The sequence below is a fragment of the Ptychodera flava genome, chromosome 19 (assembly GCF_041260155.1).
Source record: "Ptychodera flava strain L36383 chromosome 19, AS_Pfla_20210202, whole genome shotgun sequence".
Classification (NCBI taxonomy): domain Eukaryota; kingdom Metazoa; phylum Hemichordata; class Enteropneusta; family Ptychoderidae; genus Ptychodera; species Ptychodera flava.
The window spans coordinates 34,827,860-34,853,922 of record NC_091946.1 but is presented as its reverse complement, the minus strand read 5'-3'; the positions used below and the strand labels follow the sequence as shown (position 1 = coordinate 34,853,922).

General features: G+C 37.2%; 2 protein-coding genes across 3 annotated transcripts in view; both read right to left on the bottom strand.

Moving 5' to 3' along the window:
- Positions 1 to 3,270, bottom strand: part of LOC139118174 (long-chain fatty acid transport protein 6-like) — a 34,798-nt gene extending 31,528 nt beyond the window's left edge. The window contains exons 1-3 of the mRNA XM_070681468.1: positions 2,731 to 3,270; positions 1,563 to 1,775; positions 635 to 793 (exon numbers count right to left, since the gene is read on the bottom strand). Of these exons, the coding sequence (XP_070537569.1) occupies positions 635 to 793; positions 1,563 to 1,775; positions 2,731 to 3,211 (853 nt within the window). The 5' untranslated portion in view covers positions 3,212 to 3,270. The remainder of the gene's footprint in view (positions 1 to 634; positions 794 to 1,562; positions 1,776 to 2,730) is intronic.
- Positions 3,271 to 6,559: 3,289 nt separating this feature from the next.
- LOC139119372 (long-chain fatty acid transport protein 6-like) overlaps positions 6,560 to 26,063 on the bottom strand; it is a 37,787-nt gene continuing 18,283 nt past the window's right edge. Inside the window, exons 1-9 of one of the 2 annotated variants that reach the window (XM_070683161.1) lie at positions 19,256 to 20,174; positions 15,033 to 15,245; positions 14,654 to 14,812; positions 14,245 to 14,369; positions 10,678 to 10,872; positions 10,186 to 10,276; positions 8,962 to 9,154; positions 8,486 to 8,583; positions 6,560 to 7,671 (exon numbers count right to left, since the gene is read on the bottom strand). In XM_070683161.1, coding sequence (XP_070539262.1) covers positions 7,364 to 7,671; positions 8,486 to 8,583; positions 8,962 to 9,154; positions 10,186 to 10,276; positions 10,678 to 10,872; positions 14,245 to 14,369; positions 14,654 to 14,812; positions 15,033 to 15,245; positions 19,256 to 19,736 — 1,863 coding nt within the window. In that variant the 5' untranslated portion in view covers positions 19,737 to 20,174 and the 3' untranslated portion in view covers positions 6,560 to 7,363. Of the gene's footprint in view, positions 7,672 to 8,485; positions 8,584 to 8,961; positions 9,155 to 10,185; positions 10,277 to 10,677; positions 10,873 to 14,244; positions 14,370 to 14,653; positions 14,813 to 15,032; positions 15,246 to 19,255; positions 20,175 to 26,063 lie in introns of those variants that run through there. The other variant, XM_070683162.1, reaches the window with a different exon arrangement.

Below are 26,063 nucleotides of genomic sequence, written 5' to 3'. Positions count from 1 at the left end.
TCGAAAACGATTAAGATTTATTATCTCGATGCTTTCTGAGATACTTGTTTAGCGATGTCACTCTATCTACTACATACCTACCTACCTACCTACCTATCGACCAACCTACCTTCACACATACCTGCCTACCTACCTGCTTCCAACTTACCTATCTACATTCATTCATTCGTTCATTCATCTATCCATCCATCAATTCATCCCTGTAACACATCCACCCTTCAAAACGTGCACACACATACATGGATATGTACATACATAGGCACATCTATACATTGAATATACCGCAATACATGCATACATATGCATATATGTATATAGATAGATAGATAGATAGATAGATAGATAGATAGATAGATAGATAGATAGATAGATAGATAGATAGATAGATAGATACACATACATACATACATACATACATACATACATACATACATACATACATACATACATACATACATACATACATACATACATACATACATACATACATACATACATACATACATACATACATACATACATACATACATACATACATACATACAACTGAGAGAAAGATATGTATGCATGCGTTCAGAGCAAGCAAAGATGCCGGTATACATGCATGTTAGTTGCACATCGATTACTCACATACCGTGCTTCAGAGCGGGGCTAACACCCATCATCATTCCGGAACTATGGTACAAGGGAAGTGAAATGTACAGACGATCGTCAGGTCTTATTTCTAAACTTGACAGCGACAAGGTAGAATAAACATGGCGTGAACAAGAAATCTTAGCAGCCTTCGGATGGCCTACAGACACAAAACAAAACATCCCAAAATCCAATATCATATATTTGTCACAATATTCGGATCATGCTTCATATTTCGTGGTGCTCTCTTCCGTAAACCGTCGTGTATTCAACACGATAAATTTGGTGGTATATCAAGTAACTTTGGATTAATGAATGGTATTGTAACCATTTATATATGAAACTGGAATAATGGAAGGTAATCATCAGGGTATTGACCAAAACGTTCTTGCGGCTGGCAAAATCCATTTTTGCCACCAGGCCTAGCACCAGAAAAGACGCGGCTGGCGGAAGTGGATCGCACAGCAGGAGGCAGTGGTCCTTACTATATTCACAGTAGGGAGAAGAAACCCAAACAAGAATAAAATGGTTTCCTTTAATACAATCTTACGATGTTCCACCAATGGAGCCCTGTCTCATTGCAACTATCAGAAAAGGTGTGAAATACTTCATTTACATAAAAACTGAAAGATCGGACGATCTCCGGAAAGGTGAGAAAACTCGGCACGTGATACTTTAGTACATGCAAATTTCATACTTTAATTAGTCAATAATACCACTACCACGTGAAATAAATGACCGCCGAAATGTACACATTATGTCGGAGGTCACTGAACTGTTTGTTTGTGAGACAGGAACTTGAGCCATTTAATCTAGTATTGCTTTGAGAAGTAAACTCGTTTAAATGAACAACTACGAAGGAAATATCAAAAGTCACAGAACTATAAGGTGTACGAATGATCTAACTTGCTGATAATCTGATGACCCACCTGTAGTTCCGGATGTGAAAATGAACATGGAAATATCAGTTGGAAGGAGTTCATCGCGAAATTCTTTTTGGATGGGATCATCTGAAGACCTTTCCAACTCATCTTGAATGTCCTTAAAGAATCCACGAGCGTTGCCATGATAAGTCCACACATCGATCTGTCTTTCTGCCAGATGCTCGGCAACATTCTGGACGGCACTTAAGAGTTCGTTTTCTACAGTGAGAATGGTCAAAATTGACAAGTTGGTATAGTTTAGATTGAATTAATAACTTGCAAACTATTTATTTGACCTGAATTGAACGATTAAGTCAGACATGTTGTAATACATCCAGTCGACTACGCGTCAAATTGCATTGACATAGATAAAAATGCACAGGTCATTTGCAGATTTTGTATTTAGGACACTATTCGGCACACTCAAACAGTTGACCGAGAAACCTATACAAATGTCTTTCACCAACAGTGTCCATTTCACGGTTACCTGCAATACAAGTCGTCTTGAAATGGATAATCTTTGTTGGTAAATTTCTTTATTATCAATTGTTCTTAGTGCATAAAGAAAAGTTACCCTGTCGAACTGTGAACTGCCGAAGGAGGTCAGCAGAAGTAATTTATTAGGTTGTGAGCGATCGTGTCATTCTTAGGCAGCGTTCACAGTAGTGGTGAGGGGGGGGGGGTGGTGGTGGAGGAATCATGATCGAAATCTCACTTTTTTCAAACCATCCCCTCAATACCCTCAAAAAAATCAGATCCCACCTCCACATGATCAACACTTTTCAAGCCGCCCCAAAACTATCATATAGCCTCATATGTGTAAGGGATGTAGGCGCAGAAAAAAATAAACATGTATTGCACAGTTCTGCTCGAAGATGTTTGACATTACCTTTTTGACGCACACATAAATATTCTGTAGTGATTATACGTAGAGAAACACTTTCAAGTCCCCCTTCTACTACCCCCAAAATTTTCAAATCCCCCTTGAATTCGTCCACCCCTCATCAGTATTTATACTGCAGCCTTACTGCAGAGAGGGCAGACTTTGAACCATCGGCATGAAATACAGTTTCTAATATTGATAACTATTCGCCCTGTACCCTAGAAAAGAAAACTCTGATCCATAAGACAAATTGCAGCTGGGAATTCATACTGTGCAATAAAGCATACAAACCATGTCCTACAACTAAAAGCTTCGCACCACAGACGTCCAGACAGTGTGTTATCGAATCACCACGCAGGTTGTAGTTGATGAAAGAGCAACTTATCCCCAACTTGGCAAAACCAAAGAACATCCATAAATACGCTGGTTCGTTGTACATAAACATGGCGACTGTATCTCCGAGCTTAAGTCCCTGTCTGCGAACAAAGTTCGCAAATTTATTGGACATGCGATCGATGTCTCCATAGGTGTAAATAGTGTTATTGTATATGATGAATGCTTTGTACGGCTGCTTAGTAGCTTGCTCAATGAGCATGTCAACCACAAAATGCTTCCGTTTCACATACTCTTCAACCTCACTGAAGATACGCTTTGTCTTCCTTGTTTTCTGGATGTCACTTAGCCAGTAAGGGTAAATGTAGTTGAGAAGTCCCGCGGTAGCTACTGTACCAGCTATGATCTTTACACCGCTATTGAAGTCCGGTGAAGACATTACTTTTGTCCTAAGGTCTCTTTGGTATGTCCTGGAGATCAAGCTGCCCTCGCGGAGACGGTATGCTAAATGTACCAGAGTCACCGATATGTGTCCGCACTCTTTACTCATAAGCCTATTATCTTTGACCTTTGAACCGTAATTCAACGTGCCTTACATTTCATGTAGAACAAAACTAGTCGTGTTTTTCATCAGAAATTCGGTCGATGTGACCTATTGATCCTTATGTTCTCAAAAAGCGATTCTTAATGTAGTCTTCATAATGCTGACAGTCAGTAATAAGGTAAAATGTATCGTTGATTGAGTACACAAAATTTCCCAGACAGGCACCCACACAAATATTACAGCCATTGCGCCTTTAATCATATCAGTGCACAGTATGCTGACCACGTAGACTGTGTGTCGAGAATTGCTTGTATCTTCTTTGAATCTGCTATTTTATTATAAAACGGGATGATGGCTTTCCAGTATTCTTCACAAATCTCAACTTGTATGTAACCATAACTGGCACACTCTAAGAGGCATGATTTTCTGCATATTTTCGCATTTTTCTGAACTTAGGGAACGTTCAGAAATAGCGGTAGCAGGTCAAGGAAAAATTGAGAGGATTGAACGCCTGTGTCGTATTCAAGTTCTTAAGGACCAGACAAAAACCACAGGGGGAGGCAGTTGTTTTTTCGGGGGGGGGGGTGGTTGCAATTTTCGAGCAAGCGTTTTTGAAGGGTCATGAAATTTCACGCATGCCCTTAGGGAAGGGTCACCATTTTTTGCGATATTATTAGAGACGCCGTCCATAGAACTGAAGTCATAATATATGGGAGTCTATTGGGCAAATTATTAACAGTTTTCCTCCACAAAGCAAGCTATATCTGTTATTCTATACTTGTTTGATAATTTATGTAAATGAACTTTGCTTAAAGAGGGAGGTCAAAACTGCATGTATGTACAAGAAATTTGATTTTATTTAGATTACATCAAATTGTTGATTCACTAGACATGGTAGTCTATGACAAACTATGAACATTTTTCCTATGTAAAACTAGCAATATCATTGTTCAATTATTGACATTGGATAATTTATATAAATGTATTGATTAGAATAGGACGGTTCATTACGGGAAGGCTCCATTAACTTAGGAATACCCTACTTCCCTCGAGGATCAATTTCACAGACCTGCCTTTCCTACAATGGCACTACAATAGCACCAGCTGGATTAGATAAACATAACAATGAAACATTCACACCTTGGGGATTAAAAGTCTTCTGTTTGTCACCCGAGTTGCTCAGCAAGGACTCGGGTTTCAGGTATCATTCAAGTTATTGCAGTCGTCCCCTAATGTACAAGTGCATATGTGTACAAGAAATTTAATTTTGGAATTTCACCGAAAATGTGGATCCACTATAAACAGGAGTCTATGACAAAATTATAAATAATTTTTCCCAATATAAAAGCTTGCAAAATCTGTGCATTAATAGATATTATATAATTGACATTAATGTACATAATTAGAATAGGGTGGTTACTTGAAGTGGGAGGTAAAAAGTGCATGTGTATGCAAGAAATTTGCTTTAGGAATTTCAATGGTACAATTTCACTATACACTGTAGTCTATAAGAAAACTATGAATATTTTTATTACAATCACTAAATAAACTAAATCTGTGCTTTTATAAGTGTTTGTCAATTGATAAAATGATATTGATCAGGAGAGGGTGTTTGAAAGTGCATATGTGAACAACAAATATTGGAATTTAACCTCAAATATCAATTCACATGTCATGATAGTCGATGGGTAAACTATTGAACATTTCCCCCGACAAACGTTGCTATATCTGAGCACTTATAGGTCAATGTTTTTCAATAGTGATCTATAGGGTGTAATAAATTTCTTGACAGACAATAATAGTGCTCTCTGTACAATTACAAACAAAAATATAAATAAATGTAAACATTACAACCATTGTCCTTTTTGGTTTTGAATAGCCAATTGTACTGCAAGTTGTTAATAGAATTATTGGGAAATGTGTGTTTTTTTATTGAATAACTTGAAAAAAACTTGCATAAAAGGGATTACTTTAAAAGCTAAAGAGTATTTTTAAAAACACAAAGGACAAGTGAGATACTAGATTTAAATAAAGACATTATTGAATGGAATGTGATATTCAGAGGGAGGGTCACTGGTACTGTTTTTTGTGCATGGACATTTTCATGCATGTCTTCATTGTAAACTGTAAATTGAAATGATTCAAAACACCAAATACATGGAGGAAGTATATGTCAGTAAAATTTTCTACAAAACGCTTTTATTCAGCGGCTATTAACAACAAATGTAAACGCAAATATACAGAGAGAGAGAGAGAGAGAGAGAGAGAGAGAGAGAGAGAGAAGAGAGAGAGAGAGAGAGAGGAGAGAGAGAGAGAGAGATCACAATCAACTTCCATGAAAAAAAAACTGCCATCCAATTTAAACGTTTTACGCCACTCTGTGATCAAATAATGAAGAAGGGAAATTTCACAATTTAAACATGCCATGACTTTCTCTCGTTTTATCATGCTTCAATATCGTATTTTGCTGATTGATTATGTTGACAGCTTACAAGGAGTACATGAATTCGTAAATTTCAACTTCTCTATTTTTGTGAGCGAATCTTTGCAAGTGTGCGTTACGTGTTGTACATAGGTAGATTGCTTTTTAAAAATCTCGACCAATATTTTCCATAACAATTCACTCAAACTATTCATCTCAGCTGAAGATTAGCTTTGCAGTTGTGCGATGAGGTGTCGTATGCATCTGTCGACAACGAAAATAGTTCAAGCTCGTTTTCAACATACTCTCTGGAGAGTAAGTAGGCCTATAACATCACAACAAAACTATTCCAAGATGAATGTAACTTTTAGAAAATGAACCAAGTTTATACAACTATATGCTACTTAGTAAAAACATATTGGGGCTCCAAGATAATAAATAAGAATAGCTCCAACCCTTGAAAATAAACCTTTGAACGAGGCCATATTAAACTGTCAAAAGCAGCAATGGGCGTTACAATGGTAAGATCTGTCAAGAATAATCTACATTCATACCATACGTAGGTCTCGTCTTGTTGCGATTGTGAATTCATCCCGGGTGTCCTGCAAATACATGTCGACACGCGTGGTTGTTTACAAAAATAAACCGTCTTAATTGAAGAGTCAATACCAGCAACACTTTGATATTGTCATGTTCATCACAGTCTTCAAACTAAGTCTGTGCTGAGGTTTTCTCTCATGCCTAAAATGTATGATTTATTGTCGATATATTGTATACAAGAAAGGTTTCCCCAAATTCACTACACGTCAAAATACAATTTCTCTTTTTTTAAAGACAATACAAAAAGAAAGCAGGGGCTTGGTATTTGTATTTGTTGCCATACAAAGACAAAAAAAAAATCATGATGGGTTGATCGTGGCATAAATACCTGTCACGAAAAGCAACAATTTTCACACTACGTTGTAACGCAAAGATATCAATAAGATAACGATTTATATTCGGAGACAAGCTCTTCTTGTCTGAGATGTATGCACTTTACAATAGAGCTGATGAGGATTAAGAGAAAACCATGCCTTATGGCGACCATAAGACGAAACTTTGACGGAATCACCATGTATATTTGATGGTGATTTCGTCTGGGTAAGAGTTACAGAAACAGATACATTTCAAAGTCAAAATATTCTTCTGATTATTCACAGTTCAGAAACATTAACGACATCCTACGTACAACAAAACTTGTCAATCGTCCGACTCTGTTGGTAAAAAAAAATGATCTAAAAGAAACGATATATAACACTCTGGCCTTCCACAATTTTGCGGTTATTTATTTGCTATGCTTGAATATTCAATTTCTTCAAATAATTCCTCAAATTTGACAGTAAAACACATCACGTTTGGAATTTTCCTTCGCGGTTTACTATTGATCTTGTTCTTCTTGTTTCATGTCAACTGTTTAATATTTATTGATCTTTCTATCCCTTGGTATATTCTGGCCTTGCCTTGGCTTATTCGATGTGATCAAAATTATGTGAATTTGCTACTGGTTAATAATTGACGGTTTATCGGTCAATAAACTTTACCTTAGCAATACAGATCAATAGAAATTGGCATCCTTTAGTATTGCCTTAAAGCTTGGCTTTCCCTGCCAAAATATGCAAATAAGCAGCTTTGTTCAAGTGTTTGTATGTTCTACCAGAATCATCAATATAATACATCTTCTCCTTGACCTCATTTGGGTTGAATGCTTCTTCAACAAGATCCCCTTTCTTGTACTTGAAGGTGCCAGTAGTTTCCAGCTTCTCCATTATGCGCAGGAATTTTGGACAAGCATACTTTGGTAGCGAAGATGTCACGTGGTTATAAAATTCTTTAGGGTCAAAGGTTTCTTCATTCTTCGGGACCAGAGCTACCATACCAGCTCGGCCATCGTGTCCTTAAAACATGAATGGATTATGTATCAATGTTGATCAGTTCAGTTTTCAACTCGATAGTTTTTCCTCAGCAAATATGTTGACGGATGTAAAATAGAAACTGTGTACGAAGCTGTGTCTATAACTTGAATTATCACACTTGAAGGAAAACGCTGCATACTAAGTGCTTCATACTTAGTCAATTCAATTAAGGCAGTATGCGCCTCAAAAGTGAAAGACTTAAACTTTTAACTCTATGGAGAAAAACATAATTTTCAAATTTCTGAAAACTAAGCCGGAGAAAAGTTTTCTTACACCATGAGCTTTTAAATGAACAGCTAGAAGTGGTATATCAGAAAAAAATGTATGTGAAAATTTGAGAGTCAATATCTGTCCCCGAGGCGCGTTCTTCCCTACGTATAAACAGAGCAATATCACACACGAAACAAAATTTATGACATGCTGTTGTACCCTTCGTCATTTGAGTATTGGTTTCTGCTTACATCGATAAGTAAACTGACAAACATTTCACCCTTGTACAGAGAATTTCACCGTCACGGAGCACACACCTCTCGAATTTGAAAATGCCTAAAATGACTTCTGTGAAATTTACCACATATCGAAAGTATAATGAACTGCACAAAAAATCAGGAAAACAAATTTAAATGTATGCGAATGTCTTTATGGATCCTCCTATGATCCATCTGTAATTTTAAAAGTTTAAGAGAAATAACCATACAAGACACACCGTATCAAAGCCTCTTTAGGAGTAACGATTGTATACAGACCTATATAAATCAAACACTAAAATATTCCAAACACAAAAGTGGTGCGTACCCGGTATTTTCACTCCGTAGACATTCACCTCTTCGATGTTCGGATACTGTCCAATAACTTCAGCCACTTCCATGGTCGAAACATTTTCTCCCTTCCACCTTAACATAGATATAGACCCTGATTAAAGGTATACAGTCACCTGTAATCTAAATATGCCCATATAAGGTCAAAGGGGCGTTCCTTGGTATTCAAAATGCCCATGTGAGGGCGCTGTTTTTAAAAAGCGGCCACCCGCTTAAAATCTGTGATTGGTTAGTTTTTCTCTTTCCATGGTAACTGCGGCAAAAATTGGAACAGGTGACAGTATACCTTTAAATTCTTGATTAAAACACCAAACGTAAGAATACGATAATACTGGTATACGTCTGTTTATTCTGCAGATGTAACTTTTGAAAGCTACAGTGACAAAAAAATATCTATATGTAATGTGAAATGACCTAGCCAACTTTAAGCTGGATGAAAACTTGACAGTGTACCTGAAAGTATCGCCAATTCTGTCAACAAAGTAAATGTAGTAATTCTTATCCAGGCGCATAAGATCACCCATATTGCAGTAAACATCGCCATCTTTGAAAGCATTCCTGACAAGCTTTTTCTCCGTCGCCTCTTCGTTCCTACTGTAACCTGGATATTTACGAGTAACAGGGCTCAGTAGCAGCCCTACCTCTCCTGGAAGATAAACAACAATAACAATAACAAATAATAACAACAGGTACAACAATGTCAGCATCAACCATCACAATTACCAACAATAAAACGAAAACAACAACAACAACAACAACATCAACAAGAACAATAAGAATCACAATAATAGGAACATAACAACAACAAATAATATAATAATAATAATAATAATAATAATAATAATAATAATAATAATATTTTATTATCATCTAAGTCATATGGACACGAACCTCTCACATTAATAACATGTTGATGACAATAGCAGAAATCTCTTTAGATACCTATTTTAGCGAATGATTTTTAAAAAACCAAGAAATTGCCATTAGCTCGGTAATTGTGTTTATTATTGTTAGCAGTGCATAGACACATATTATAAGATGAGAAAACTTGGTATTTTTCCTTTTTAGATAAACCTTACATAAATGTGTGACCTACACTTTGATTTGTGCAGCTAATATTTTTTGGGGAAAAGTTTCGGCCGCACGCGATGCGCGGAGCTGATTAATTTTGAAGAATTGACATTTTTCAGCGTATATTTCAAAATATTCCTTCAAAATGACTTTCAGATTTAATGACGAACTAGTGGTTGCTGAAAAAGGGATGAGGTTTTAAGTCATACAAACTCAACTGACAATATACAAAGGAAGCACGTATTAAGCATTTTCACATTCTTATTTTTTGATGGATATAGTCGTTCGATATTATCTTAAAATCTAGTCCGGGTACGCGATCTTTCGAGTTTTTTCACAAAATAAACCAAGTATTTTGAGAGAGTTTCGACAAAAATTATTTCTTCATGCAAGTCATAATAGTATATATCGGCCAACACCACGCAACCAATGGGTAACCCGCTTTCTGAATGCATTGAAACAAAGACGTCCATAGTGCAACCTGGTAGCAAACGAAAGTTGATATGATGTTCTCAATGAGTAGTTCTATTTAATGTGACTTTTCACTTGTTGACACAGTTTAGTATAATCATTGGATTCTATTTAGTCATTGGCTGGAGTCCATACCTATCCCGACATTTATGCACCGCCCATCTTTTCCTCTGATTGGTTGAGCAGTTTCAAAATCATATTTGACCAGGTGAAATCCAATCAGTCGCTGCCAAGAAGATAACACAAACACCGTTATATTAATGCACTCGGAAACTTTACACGCTCTTGCTGATATTCCAAGGGACCTGATATGCAACGTTCGATCATAAAAACCGGAAAAAAAAAACATTTTAAGGCTGGAAAAGTATAAGTTGTCGTAAGGACACAAGCAGCGCAATGTGGCTGATCAATTCTGATTAAAAACACGCTACAAGACATGATAAACGGATTACATAGCGAGCAGCATTCTGTGCATCAGTCAAATGTGAAACTCGTTCCAATATGTAAATTGTGCATTAAGTTAATAACGTTGATGTTGTGTTAAATAAAATACAAGGGTATGTGTGCGCAATGTCTCAAAGTATATATGAATTGTTCCACCACGAGCATTATTTTGCTGATACTTACTTTTGTAAGCGGGGAAAATTTTCCAACTGCACCGATCTTATTGTCCGTGTTTATTCCGTAGAAAGTCCCGTCAGTGGCGGCGTAGAACTCTGCGATCTTTGGAATGCGGAATCGCTGCTGAAATTTAGTCCATATATCCGGGCGGAGACCATTGCCGATTGCCATTCGTACGGAATGGTTCTTATCATGTGGCGTCTACATTGAAAAAATGGGAAAATGTGACAAGCAATGTATTCATCAAAGGAACCAAGTCGCCATTTCTAAGTTTTACAGTTCACAGTTTTAAAATATCTTCCCATGTCAACATCTGACTGAAAAGCGTCGATCGAGAGTAATGTAAGCGTATTGTAAAATTGCGCATCACAGTGTACCGAGGTTTCAGCTTGTGTGGGTTTCCGTAAGGTCAGTATATTTCTGATACATATGAGAAATTACAGTACCTTTTATACAGTCTTTTCTATCTAAAAGCAGTGTTAAAGGTATCCTGTCACAGCCAATTCGCATATTCACAAATACGGTACAAGAGGCATGCAAGCCACGTGCCCATAGAAAGTCTGCAACACTGCACAGTATTCAGCGGCCATATAAAATTCAGTAATAGGTCAATACAATTACATATCACTGAATTCCCTTAAAGGACAGTCCTATGATGTAATGTCTCCGAGAGTAAAATCGTTTCTTCTCGATCGTTTTCAAGCATTTTGTATTACGTTTAAGTAAATCACAGGCCACCTATGAGATACAATTTTGACCAGGAATAGTCACCGGCCAAAGATATTGGTAATGTGATTTTCATAATAGAACCAGTTATTCATAAGTACTCAGAACAATTATTCAACAAAACAAATAATTCAAATATCAAATCAGGTACGTTGTGATGATTTGTATGCATACATAGATATGTCCACAACAATTAAAGAGAATTATTTATATTTTAAAATTTTTAATATAACGGCTGCATATCTTGTTTTAAACAAAACAAAATAGCCGATTTTATAGAAATTGTCAGAAAATTGCATTCAGCTGAAAATTTCAGCTGATTTGCAAAACTTCAGCTAATTTTTTTATATCTTCTGAAAAATCAACTGAACTTTTAAATTTTCAAATGCCATTTTTTAATGTTATGGTACATTATATTACCATGCCCTGTCCGTCGCATTTTAATTGGTCGAGCTGAACCACGTGACTGCCCACAAATACAAAGTAATGGTTTGTTTACATGCCCGTGAATATTAATAATATCGTAAACACAGTAACTCTACAGCTAAAGCGAAAAATGTGATTTTTACAAAGATCATAATCAATCACAAAATAAAATGGAGCACTTATAGGCCAAGTTTAGACACTTTTTCAAAATGATCTCCGGATTTGCAAAATGTTTGCAACGACACCACTCACTGACAAGTTCTTGGGCCCCGTTGTCATTCGCATGCGAAATTTTCGTAAATTTTTACGTTTGCGGGGGGGGGGGGATTCATTGATATAATAATAGAAATAACATATTCCGCACAACCATTAACATTTATTATACTACCTTGCCCTGCCCGTCGCATTTTAATTGGTCGAGCTGAACCATTTGACCGACCCCAAATACGCAATAATGGTTTGTTTACGTGCCCGTGAATATGAATAATATCGTCAACATCGTAACTTTTTAGCTAAAACGTAAATTGTAACTTGTACAACGATCATAATCAATCACAAAATAAATTGGAACATTTGTGGGCCAAGCCAGACACTTTTTTTGAAAAAATCTCCGGATTTGCAAAATATTTACAGCACGCACACTACTCACCGACAAGTTCTTGGGCTCCGTTTTCGTTTGCATTGGTAATTTTCGTAAATTTTGACGGTTTTGGGGATTCGTTAATAATATAATGGAATTAACAGACTCCGCGCTGATCATTGACATTTATTTATGGGCGCGGGCTCGAGGAAAGCCAAAATTAGGGCTCGGCAAGCATACCCCGTTAATTTTTCAGGTGCCGCCAACTTAGCTGTTCGTTCAAAAAGGTGTTCGTGCGCAATTTTTCAGCGGGCGGGAAAATTTCAAAACTAATCAGCGGGCGGGGAGAAAAAGTCAGTATTTAGTGTGGGCGGGGAAGAAATTTCATTTTTTCAGTGGGCGGGGAGAAAATTTTTGACAGTGGGTAACGGAAAATACGGAGAGGGAGGGGAAAGTCGTGCTTGATAGAACTTGTGGGGAGATATAAGCGCATAACTTGGAGGGGCGCAATGTTCTAATGTATAGTACTAGCTGCTTTCAAGGTTTTGCGCTGTCTTTGATTGCCTAGAGGACATTACGTGGGCAATGGGGAATGTCAGTAGTGGGGAGAGGGCAGTGGGGAGCTTGAATTGTTGTGAGGAGTGGGGAGCGGGCAGACCATAGATACTGGAGGGCAGTGGGCGTCAAAATTCAGTGGGAGGGCATTTTTCCCGTGTATGCTAGTGGGAGGGCAGTAACGAACAGCTCTTATTTCCCGTCCAAATTTTAGGTCAAGGTCAAAAAAAAGTAAAACCGGTATATCAGCTTCCAAAACATGTTTGTGATGATTTTGCGAAACTGATGAAATCTACCAGTTGGCGGCACCTGATTTTTGGCTTTCCTCCCGCCCTTGCCCGTAAATAAACGTTAATGGTCAGCGCGTCGCCCGTTATTTTTATAATGTTATGTTTTGGAAACTTATGGTTCAATTATATTCAGTATTTTAAGAAGTTACAAAAGTGAAGAATTTTATCTCCTGCAAACGTTCATACAGCGCCACCTGTGGTGGGGGTCGAGAGGCTATGGAAATACTTTAAGCCTGTTAACACAACTTGAGTATAAACATGTAGCAATGCTCTTGTAATATTAGCATTTTAATTCGTAGCTGGATTGAAGTGCAACTGCCTGCGATATAAGAGTACAAAATAAATATGAAGGCTGTATTGATAAGCTGAATATTTAAACATGATATAATATTGGAGCTGATGCAAAGAGTTAAAATGCGTTAAAAAAGATATCAAAACTTCAATTTAATACCGTTCGCTTAATAAATGTTTGGCAATATAAGAGTTGGGGGACCAGGAAACGTTGATCAAGTAAAGAGGTGGGATTCAAAACTATTTTTGAGTATTCAGGGGCCTCTAAAAAAATCAAGATTTCAATCACGAACCGTTCAGCCCCTCCTTCTACCAAGTGTTTGTGAATGAAGCCTTATCAGTCACTTTTCGTTCTCTGCAGTAACGTAACAGTCAACAATAAATATGCATATGAACAATATGCTTTCTGAGCGATGAAATTTGCGGGGAGGAATGTTAAAATGACGGGAAATTTAAACAATATATACGTATGGTTTTGTTTGGCTGTGTGTCATAATATATGTTGAGGGAGAGTGGAAAAACAAACTTTCGATAATAATTAACTACGACGGATATCCTTGTCTCTATTAAGAGACTGTATTGGCGTATATAGTAATGTATACTGCCGGACAATACTTCTTCTCTGAATTGTAAACAAAACCATTACTACTCGGATCATCAAAATTATAACACGCATGCGACGTGCCTGTATACTTATTTACTTACCTCAGGCAAAGTCAAAAGATAGCGGCACAATTCACCGACATACATGAAGATGCTTGCATTATGACGTCGGCAGTCATCCCAAAAATTGTGAACCGAAAACTTCTTTGCAAGAATCATGGTGATTCCTGTTTGGACAAATATTTTCATATAGTTAGCATAGACATAATACTACTCGAATGACACATAGATAGATAGATAGATAGATAGATAGATAGATAGATAGATAGATAGATAGATAGATAGATAGATAGATAGATAGATACATACATACATACATACATACATACATACATACATACATACATACATACATACATACATACATACATACATACATACATACATACATACATACTAGGAGAAACAATAAGGCAACATACAATGATAATATTTAAGTAGCAAACAATACCTCGATTTAGAGCTAAACCGAAAGCAAGCATAAATCCAGCACTATGGTAGAGTGGAAGGCAATTATAGATACGGTCATTTCGCTGTACATCTAAGTCCATCATCAAAAAGCATGATATCACATGTGACGTATAAGTGATGTTGACCGCTTTCGGGTGACCTGTTAGGAAGGAATTGCAGTAGTATGTATAAGGTGCTTATCTTTATCGGATGTAGCAATTGTTCTATGTGGCAATATCGGGGATTAACTAGCAATGAATATTGCCACTTTGCATCTGGCATCAAATGGTGAGATGACTGCACTTATTGCAGTCTACGAATTTAGATCTTGTTTGGCCGTTGAAAAGTATCGTCAGATGGAGAGAATACAACAATCATACCTGTTGTGCCAGAGGTAAATATATAGACACTGACGTCGTCCTTACAAACGTCGATTCTTTCATCTTTTGATATTGGTTCAGCAGGAGATTTCAAAAGTTCCTGTGTGACATCTTTGATGTAACTTTCATTATCGCCGTTGAAACTCAATACGTCGATCTTGGTAGCAGCCAATTGGTCTTTTATGTCCACAACAGCAAATACAAGTTCCCTTTCTAGACATAAAGAAAACAATCGTAAGAGACAATATTTGGGGCGCAAAATGGGTGTAATATTTCACTGCAAATATTTGTGCCATCCGCAACTGTTTCGCAAGGTTGACTATGATTTGTCCATTTGTTTAAGTTCAGTTATCTAACTAATTTGTAAAACTTTGTTAAGGAACCGCGAATATTCTATTACTAATGGTATTAAATCTTTCAAGGAGTTGTAGGTCTGCCAGAATGGTTACATAAGAGTTCATGTCCAGCTTAGACAAATCTTTCTTTAACATACAGATGTACATGTCGGGAATCAGATCCAAATTTTGTTTAATATGGAAATTACCAATGTCACTGAAGGGAACCTCATTAATGACCATAAAAGTAAGATTAATTAGAGCTGCAAGCAGCGTTGGCGGGGCCAAAGCGGTTACCATGGTTGGAGGTAATTGTACTGATGACACAATGTGCAAAATTGGCGGCCTAAGCAGTAGACCGATCCAAATGTCTTTTGCAAATGTAATAGTACTCACACTAATGATCACAGGAGTAATAATTCAGTTGAAACGGTGTGTTGGTTTAAGATTTTTATAGATTAAATTGAAATTTACAAAAAAATAAACAATATGGTGGCCAAACCACATGACCGATCCAAATCCAAAAAAAAGTGGTTGGTTCTGGAGTTTAAGATTTTTGTAGATTAAATTGGATTTTTGAAAGTCAAAAAAGGCGACCAAGGTCACGTGACCGCTCGCAATTTTATTTACAGATTTTGAAGAAGAGCGTACATGCTTGCTACGCATCAAATTTCAAATTTACCAGACCCCTAGGTCACGAGCAGAAGACGCCTCTTTAAGGTTTTCATAATATCTAAAATGGTCGCCTGGTCACGTGACTATTTAGGAATTCAATGGTTAGGTTCACCACCTCTCATTAGCCCTGATCACTACCAAGCTTGGTAAGGGACTGGTCAGTTTCTTCGGCCGGGGGGTGGGGGCGGTGGATTATTTTTTGCCGACGTCAAAAAGTGGCTGACCCCCCTATTCCAAATTTTGAAAACAGGGTGACCCTCCCTATCCCAAATTTCGAAAACAGGGTGACCCCCCGGGCGCGACATAGGTAAACAAAAGGTTGACATAAATTTATATATATATATATATATTATATATATATATATATATATATATATATATATATATATATATATGTATATATATATATTATATTTTAATTTTACATATATTTATATTTTAAATAGTCATTTTATGTTTAAATGAAATTGTTGACATGTCAGTTGTAAGATAGGTATTTCAAAGTGTGAATCTTAAAGTTTGAATACAGTACATTTTGAATGAGCTGTATTTTGAATGAGCTGTGAATGTATTTCACTCTTTCTCTGCTTTTTAACCAGATGTCCTGAACTGTTGTACAGAAATGGATGTCAATCATTAATATCAAAGAGGAAAAAGCAGTGAATCAAAAACTTTGATGGGTGCTAAGACTTGCCAACCATTCAATTAAATCTCCTGAGGAGCCATAGAGAGCTTTTTTAGCCAAATCTGATGTGTACAGTGTCTGAGAGGACCTTTTCTTGTAACATTGAAACCATAAAAGCACAGCTAATAATGACAAAAACTGCCTCTTTAACCGTTATTTTGTTCATAAAAAAGCATCTTTCTACAGAAAACCTGTGAAACAAAGGAAAATAATTGCATCAATGAGAAGGAAAGATATCTTGTCATTTTTCTATCTCTAAAATAAGCCACTGTATCAAATATATATTGTGAAATATTTGTGCATATTGCTTTCTCATACTGAATTCTCACAGAGAGAACAGAAAAGTATCAGGAATTTGTCATCCTTTTCATATGAATTGCAGATTTCATAATGTTACACTTTCACTTAGCAAACATCAAGATATCTCTGATTTATTAAAGTATGGCGCCCGAAGGGCGCGCCGAAAAATATGAAACATCCTGATATCTCTGATATATATGTCTTGCATATTAAAGTCATGCACTTGAAGGGCATGCTGAAAAATGTCTGATATATTAAAGCAATGAGCTGAAGAGCACGCTGCAAAATATTGAACATACAGATATCTCTGATGTATGTATGCTTGATATGTTAAACTGGGCGTGCTGGAAAATATGACTGATTGTTAAAGTTACGCGCCCGAAGGGCGCGTCGAAAAATACAACTGAATGATGAAATTTGTGGCTGACACTAGCATTTTAGGCAATGATGAGCCTGTGTCAAAATTCAAAAACACACTGACCCCCCCTATTGGGCATTTCAAAAACATGGTGACCCCCCCCCCCCTATCACCAAAGTCAAAAACAGGGTGATCCCCCAATGAATCCACCGCCCCCCCCCCCCCCAGGCTGAAGAAACTGACCAGTCCCTAAGAGTACATGCAGTGGTTTTCCAGAAGAAGAAGAAGAAAGAAGAATTAAAGCTGCAAGCAGCTTCATGGAGCTCAAGCACTTGCGAACACTGACAAAAGATACCGTAGCGATAATCATTAACTCTCTAGTGCCATTAGGTGCTTCATCCATCAAAGCCCTAGAGGGCTCGGGCCCCTAATTAAAGCTGCAAGCACCGTTGCTTGGGCTCAAGCGGTTGCCATGATTCAAGGTGCTTGCAAATGATGATACTATGTGCAAAATTTGAGTTTTGAATGATCTTTTGGTTCTTGTAAAGAAACATTCTGAACATCATTCATGGCTACTGTAGGTTTCGTTGGTAATGATAGGTTTTCCGCAATAACTAATATGGCCGCCAAACCATGAAACCAATCTAAATATGCATTTTCGCAAACTCGAAAATGCTCACACTAAGGATGACACAGTAAAATTTCAGTTCAATCGGTGTGTTGGTTTTTGAGATGATTTTTGAAGATTAAAGTTGGATTTTCGCAAAATCCAATTTGGCGGCCAAACCACGTGACGGATCCGGACTACTGATGATATGAGTAAAATTTCAGTTCAAATGGTGTGTTAGTTGCGGAGTTTAAGATATTTATATATATCAAATTGGCATTTAAAGAAAATACAATGTGGCGGCCAAATCACATGACTTGTGCATATGCCTTCCGCAAACTCGATAGTACTTACATTTGTGATGACATGTGTAAAATGTCAATACAAATGGTCTTTTGGTTGTGGAGTTTAAGATTTTTAAAGAGTAAATTGGACTTTTTGAAAATCATATATGGCGGCCAAGGTCACGCGACCGCCCTCGACTTTATTTGCAAATTTTAAAGAACAGGGACCATGCTTGCTGCACTTCAAATTTCAAATTAACTAGACCCTAAGTCACCAGGACAAGCAATTTTTAGGTGTTCATAAAATCCAATGTGGCCCAGGTCACTTGACTAATTAAAATTTCAAGGGTTTAGTAAACCACCTGTCATTCGCCCTGATCACTGTGCTAATTTTAGAAGTGTACTCTGAGTGGTTTTTGAGATCTAGGCTGGCAAAGAATTTATGGAAGAAGAAGCGGACGAAGAAAAACCCCAATGAAACCAATAGGAGCCCAACCGATAGGCTTGGGCCCCTAATTAGACTTTATGTAGTAAATTGTGGAATGTAAAGCTGGAAATCTGAGTGAGTGTAATGAGCCATCTCGCCATTCTCAATTCACGTTACACAATGATGTTAGTCATTGATAATATTTGATATTTCATATTTCATGAAAAATAGTCATGCACACTCCTTATCCGTCAGTGGCCGTACTTTAGATATTGCATGGGCAGACACACAGGCATCGTTACAACACTAACTCCCGTACTTAAACGCAGTTCACAGCTTCAAACAGCGCTCTTTGAACATGTTTATCGCGAACAGCCAGAGGTCACACTGAACTTTGTCTTCGAGATTTACGTCACAATATTAAATTGTAAACTGAACACAAAGGGTATACTGAAGTAGAAGTCTGTACAAATAGAAAATGAACTGTTGTAGTTAACCGTACACAGTAATAGTAACTACAACGATTTCATTTGGAATAGTAGTGATTCTCACCGTGTCCTACCACTAGTAGCTTTGCTCCAGTGACATCAAGACAATGGATTATTGATTCACCACGCAGGTTGTAGTTGATGAAGGCGCAACTTATTCCTAACTTTGCCAAGCCAAAGAACATCCATAAATACGCTGGTTCGTTGTACATAAACATGGCGATGGTATCTCCACGCTTGAGTCCCTGGCGACGAACAAAGTTTGCAAACTGATTGGACATACGGTCGATGTCCCCGTAGGTGTATATTGTGTTGTTGTATATAACACATGCCTTGTATGGCTGCTTCTTTGCATGCTCCTCGAAGATGTCGACTACATAGTGCTTTCGTTCAATTAGACTGTCTGTAGCTGTCTTAAGCCGCCAACCAAATCTGATGGTGCGCCAATCTTGGCCCCAGTATGGATACACATAATTCAGCAAACCTACAGTGGCCACTGCACCCGAAGCTATCTTCAAGGCTTTGTTAACGTCCGGCGATGACATTTTCCGTGGCAAATCCGACGTCTATCAAACGGTCTGAAGACTGAGTAATTCAGGCAAGACTGTTGAGCACGAACGCTTGTCCTAAGTCACTCTGAGTTCAAAGGGTGTGACCTGTTCTGAATAATGAATGTACCGACACACACAATAAAACACGACTTGAAGAATGTTGTATAACATGAAGGGCTGTTCCATTCTGAAACATCCCTGTATGAATTTTGAATGCCGAAGTACAAGTGACGAATAGTATTTTTACATTAGGGAGGATAAGCTGAAAGAAATAGAAAGTGACCCTAAACCAAGACCGTACAAACAAGTAGAGACCATGAAACAGGGCAGAGGTCACCACAGAAATACCAAAAGTCGAAGTCATGAACGCGACGTAACACGTCCACTGAGAGCAAAGTTTAACTCCTACAAAGACCGAAAAATGCATCACCAGATGTCCAGAACTATTGTACATAAATAGGTGTCAATCATTAATTTCAATGAGAAAACAGCAGTCACGGAATTCAAAAATTCCGGTGGGTTGTTGCCAGCCATCATGAAATTGAGAGTGACATGAACCTATCATAGCTCATTGAAAAGTCTGTTTTTCTTCCTTTGTTGGTAAAGCGTAACATAGCTATGGGATAGTTAGCTCTATCTTTTGACCATTTTTTCATTTTTCAATTTTTATTCCGTGTTATATTGACAGAAATGCCTAGGCTTTAGTTTGTCGACATACCATACTATGTATAAAATAGACACATCGGCCTCATAACCAGTATCATTCGAGTTAAAAATATTGCAAGTATGTAAATTTTTGTCTTGACTGAAAATTCCCTTTCTGCCAGGCTATTTAAAAAAGCTTACCATGAGGAATTTCAATTTACCGTAAACCCTTTCAATATCATGGTTGACCCTAAAAAGAGGAAATAGGGTGAAAAGGTTAGAAAGTACATGACACTGTGGTTGTTATTACAGAACCACATATGAAATGAAAATGGTCACGTGTTTCATTATTTATTGCAACTGTGTGTAGATTTAAACTTTTGCTACACGTTTGCAACGTCATTGAAACTGTTATGATCAACATCATGAACAATAATTCACCACAGATTAATTCTAGAGTTCATTTGGGTATAAAAATATGTGAATAGCTGAAATAAAAACTATGAAATTACTTTGACTGCTGTCATTGTTTCACCTCTTTATCTAGCAAGTGTAATTACCTTTGGTCAATTCCTTCAACTCCTTCCTTGGCTATATATGCCAAAGTGTGAAAGCCCTTTAGATACGCAGCTTATAAATTAGCTGACATGAAAATGCTAAATGACTTTCAATATTGTTTTAACCTGGTATCATCAATGTAGATAGAATGTTTTGTCAACTTTGAGAGAGTAAATCCAGGTATATATCCCCAATTAGGAAAGCTCATTAAATATGCAAATTAGCAGTTACCTTTCATGTTACTCCTTCATACCTCTTACGACTGATATATCCTGGTGTGATCAACATTTGTAGCAAATCTTATTAAATTGTGTGCAGTCGTTCTCAATGTATATCCGTTTTTTCTAAAATCATTAATTATGCTTATGAGCAAAAAGTATGTAAGCCACACACACCAAAACCTAACCAGTTCTTTCCATTTGCAAACTTAATCTATGTAATAAATTTTATTCTGACATGATGAGCCGTTTTTTAGATATCGGGCCAACAGACAGACAGACATACAGACGGACAGACAGACAGACAGACATCGCTGCGACATTAGCTCACGTGTGTGAAAATGTGAGCTAAAAAATTGCAAAGAAGTTGTACTGTCATAATGATAGCTATATAGTCTCCCTTGAAGGAGAACTAAGTTTTACTCCATCATGTTTAAATAATAATTCATACTGAGGACGAAAACGACCATTCTTCGTACTGTTTGAAATTTCTGTGCTGGGAGACGATTCTCCGTACTGTGAAATTTCTCTGCTAGGAGACAATTCTCGGCACTGGTTGAAATTTCTCTGCCAGGAGACGATTCTCCGTACTGTTTGAAATTTCTCTGCTAGGAGACAATTCTCCGTACTGTTTCAACTTTGTCTCTGCTCTTAACAATTTATATAGAGGAAATGAAGCCTGCTTCACACATCGTTTCTACCTTTGTTAGTGGTATGTATGATATACTGAGTCGATCAACGATGTTTCATGATAAGGGAAACATGGCGGGACATCGGTTAATATATAGTGTTTTGACCCTGGTCATGTTATCTGGGTTCCCGGTAAAACCGGTAATTTTGTTCGAGTGATTCGTCTTAACAGTGTTTTTTGAACAAACTGTGAGGTTCCTTCATCATTTGCTCTGTTGTTGTGCATTCCCTTCGTTCGGTTGTATAATAGTCATCTTCGTCCTCGAAGAGAAGCCAAATTTGTTATTAACCCTTCGAGTTCTGTAATTTTTCTGACCAAAATTTTACTGCGAGTTTTTGTGAATTTTGGACCAAATGGACATCATATTTCATTGGCTACAGTTTGTCATCAAAACTTTAGCAAAATGTGAGAAAATTTGACTAGGCTGTATTTTGTAAAGGGGAGAAAAACTGACGTCGGCGCTAAAAGGGTGAAGAGAGTTGGTCACTGTTGGCTGACTCTATATGTGATGTCATGATTAAAATGACCCAGCATCAAGCGGAATTCTGGACGCTATGATTTTAGGTTTTTGGGCATCCATTGAGCGCTGTTAGTGCTGTATTAGTCTGTCGACGATTACTTTGTATTAGGCACTCAGATTGATTACCAGAACTTTTGTTTCGTGTTAATTATTCTGCATTATGATATCTTTCGGGTCAATACTAGCTCTGCTTTTCGGTGTTTAAAAATCATGTTGTGGAAGGCTGTTTTGAGATGTACCACATTTTATTTTCTATGTTTAACCTTTCCCCGGTTTTCTGGTTCTCTTAACAATAGTTGCTCTAGACGGCCTTTAAAACTATTTTGGCTAGCGGAGAGTGTCCGTTTATATAATTCGCATCGCCAATTTTCATTTGTTGCACTACGACTTTCTAAATTTTTCAATTTTCTTTTCCGGATGAACATTAGCTCTGCTCAGCAATCTTCTTAGTTTGGTGGTTTGTATAGTACCGGGGAGGTAACAGATTGCATTATGGTATTGTTCGATGAGTTGTGGCCTAAAAATAGGAAAAGGTAAGCAAAATAAAATTGCCAAAGAGTCCTAGTACTTTATGTCACTATCGTATGCATTTTTTAGAGTTTGAGCAATGTAGGCAGACTGTGTCTGAATTAATGCTCAACGGATTTTTCGGGTGTCGGTCCGGATATCGACAGAGTACTTACTCCTTCACATGTTAGTCAAAGTTGTATACCAAGCTATGATTTCGTAAGACAGGTTCGTTTTAGTTGCTTTTTTATCAGACCATGAGGAGTATCGTTAGAAAACTACTTAAATATCGAGTATCTGTAAACACTGTGATTTTTGTTTACTCTCCTGTGTAGATACTGTTAGCATTATATCCTCCTTTATCTGCTAGGTTGGAATGATGAATTATTCGTTCGTAAGTCACCGCTCTCTGTGCTCGTCTCAGACTGGTTAAACGAGACTTTGAGCTTGTTTTGTTTGAAGTGAGGCAGTATGTAATCGCCAGGTGAGGGTTGTTTATATTACGTAAGTCTGATAGGTTGATAGGTTGGTTTTAGGCACTAAAATTTTGACGAAGTTACGCCTTTGCTTGGTTCCGTTTCTGAGACATGATTGTTTTATCAATAAAAATCTGGTTTTGATTCCTAACCGCGAGCGGAGACGTAACAGTACGGAAAACAATAGAAAGGAATTTGAAACACTTCGGAGAATTGTCTCCCAGCAGAGAAATCCCGAATAGTGCGGAGAACTGTCTCCCAGCAGAGAAATTTCAAACCGTACGGAGAATTTTTTAACAGTCGAGAGTAAGGCTGCGTCCACAAAAATGGTTAGGGGGCTGGAGGAATTAAGGGGGTATTAGAAATTTTTTAGGATAGTAGAAGTTGGACTTGAAAATTTTGCTCTGCCCGTAGGGGGACTTGAAAATTTATTGATTCCCTTTCACGTTTCACATTTTCCAATTCCAACTTTTGTGGGTAATTCAATGAAAAATGAGTACCATCTTTATGTCATCCAACTGTTGTAATGTTTGTAATAGTTTAACAAAATCTAGAATCATTTTGTAACATTTCATGACCTTTATCTTGAAAAATTCTAAACATGTATGATTTGTCGTGAAAAACCAAACTTGAGCCTAGTAACAGGGTAGAATCTGCAACTTTTGATTATTTTTGCAATATTTCTGTGCAATATATCAACTACAGTGTCATGCTGTTTCCCTACAGCATCCCCAAACACACAATATTCAGCTTGTCGACAAAGCCTGTATAAACTTATGTATTGGGTGATAATTTAATTAGAGTCCAGACTGACAGTCAATTGTCAGTGATACAAATGCATGGTACACATACACAGGCTGTAATAGCAAGCTGAATACTGGACAGTTCAACATGCTGCAGGGAGCAGAAGAAGAACACAGTTGTATAAAAAATGAACAAAAATATTGTCAAAATTACCAAAGTTAATACAGCTATAAAATTACCAAAGTTAATACAGCTACTACCTCAGGGCAGTGTCACTGTCAGGTACCGCCCTGCTACTGCAGTATCACTGGCACTATAAAATCTCTACAAAGGAGGGCGTTACAGTACAAAAGTGGTATTGATGGAGTGAATACGATTGCAATACAGTCAAGTTTGTGTCAGTGGCGATCTTCACAGAACAGTAACGGTAATCTATAGAACAACCACCTCTCTCATATAGTCAGTTGCCCATGACATTGCTCTAATTTGGTACACAACTTGTGTGTAATGGTCATCGTATTCGACTCTGAACGATCTCTTTCTAAATATGCATAAACTGAAAGCATTAAATGAATCTACTTTTATCGGTTCTATATCTGTATCACATGTATTTAATTAATTAATTAGTTATTGATTTATTCATCTTGAACTCAAACACATATTTAATGCAGTTTAAAACCACAGACATGCACACGTAAAAGAAAGAAAAAATCGATTTATTTACTGGATTAAAAATGATTATAATAAGTGACAAACAACCGAGAAGAAACGCTTTTAAAACTCAACCGAGAAACATTGAATGAGTAACTATTGATAAAAACTATCATGAAGCCTTGGAATGTGATCAAATAGGAATTGCTGGTGAATTTAACTCTGCCACCGGGTAAATTCATAAAATGTTCTTTTCTGCCTAGTTATTCGCCCAGTAATACATACATTGAAAATCAGTTGACAAGCAAGAAGAGCGTCTATTGATTTGCATGTGTAAAAGTCTAGTACACGGCAAAAGTATGTGCTTCTTTTAGACCGAATTGGTAATTTTAAATTTAACACGCAGATCATATCAAAAATATTTATCAAATCTAACTTTGAAACACGACACCAGTATCTCACGAAATTATGCTGAACTAGCTGCAAGCTTGTCGGAATACTTTCCCAATACGTATACTGCTCCAAACAAATAAGATTATTTCGTTCTTACAAAAGCCTTAAAACCCATGGGCAGGGAATCCACAGACAAGCCTTTCCCGATTTCTTGACATTGTCTTCGAGCATCGGTAATATTAGAAGTAACATGGGCTTTAAAATTTAACCCGGTGTCTTTAGTGTCACGCTTAAATAACTATAACCGAGTAAAGAGCAAAGAATCTCAAAATTTGTGTCCAATAATATTATAAATGCTGTTAATTGACGATCTTTTGAGAAAAGGACGAAATACTGTACATTTTGTATGACTAAGATTTATTATCAATTTCTCAGAACATTTATTTCGTATCACTTAAAAGTAAATGATCATAAACCATTTTTTAACTGATCTTCAGCAACATCTGATGACCATCAAAAGTTGCCAAAAATTTCATTCAAATGCAGGATAAAACACAAAGGGCCGGGTTGTAACGTGTGTGGAACCCTAACGTGAGAAATTAAATGCATTATCGTATGCTTTTCAAGTGATTTATGATACTGAATTTTATTATCACTCTTATATTTTCACCACCCTATTTAGAAAGGCCGCCACCATATCATTGATTGTTCTCGGTCCCTTGCATGATCTATGTAGACTGTATTGCCAAACCTTCAGACTTGAAGCCCTATTTGCTGTATCTTTTCAGACACGGTGGTTTCAAATAACACGCAACTCCTGGTAAATGCTTACCAAAGTGTGATCACAGAACATATTTCAATAATTTTGGGCAATGAACACACAATTCAGGGAAGAACCATTTGATTTCGGAGGGGGTG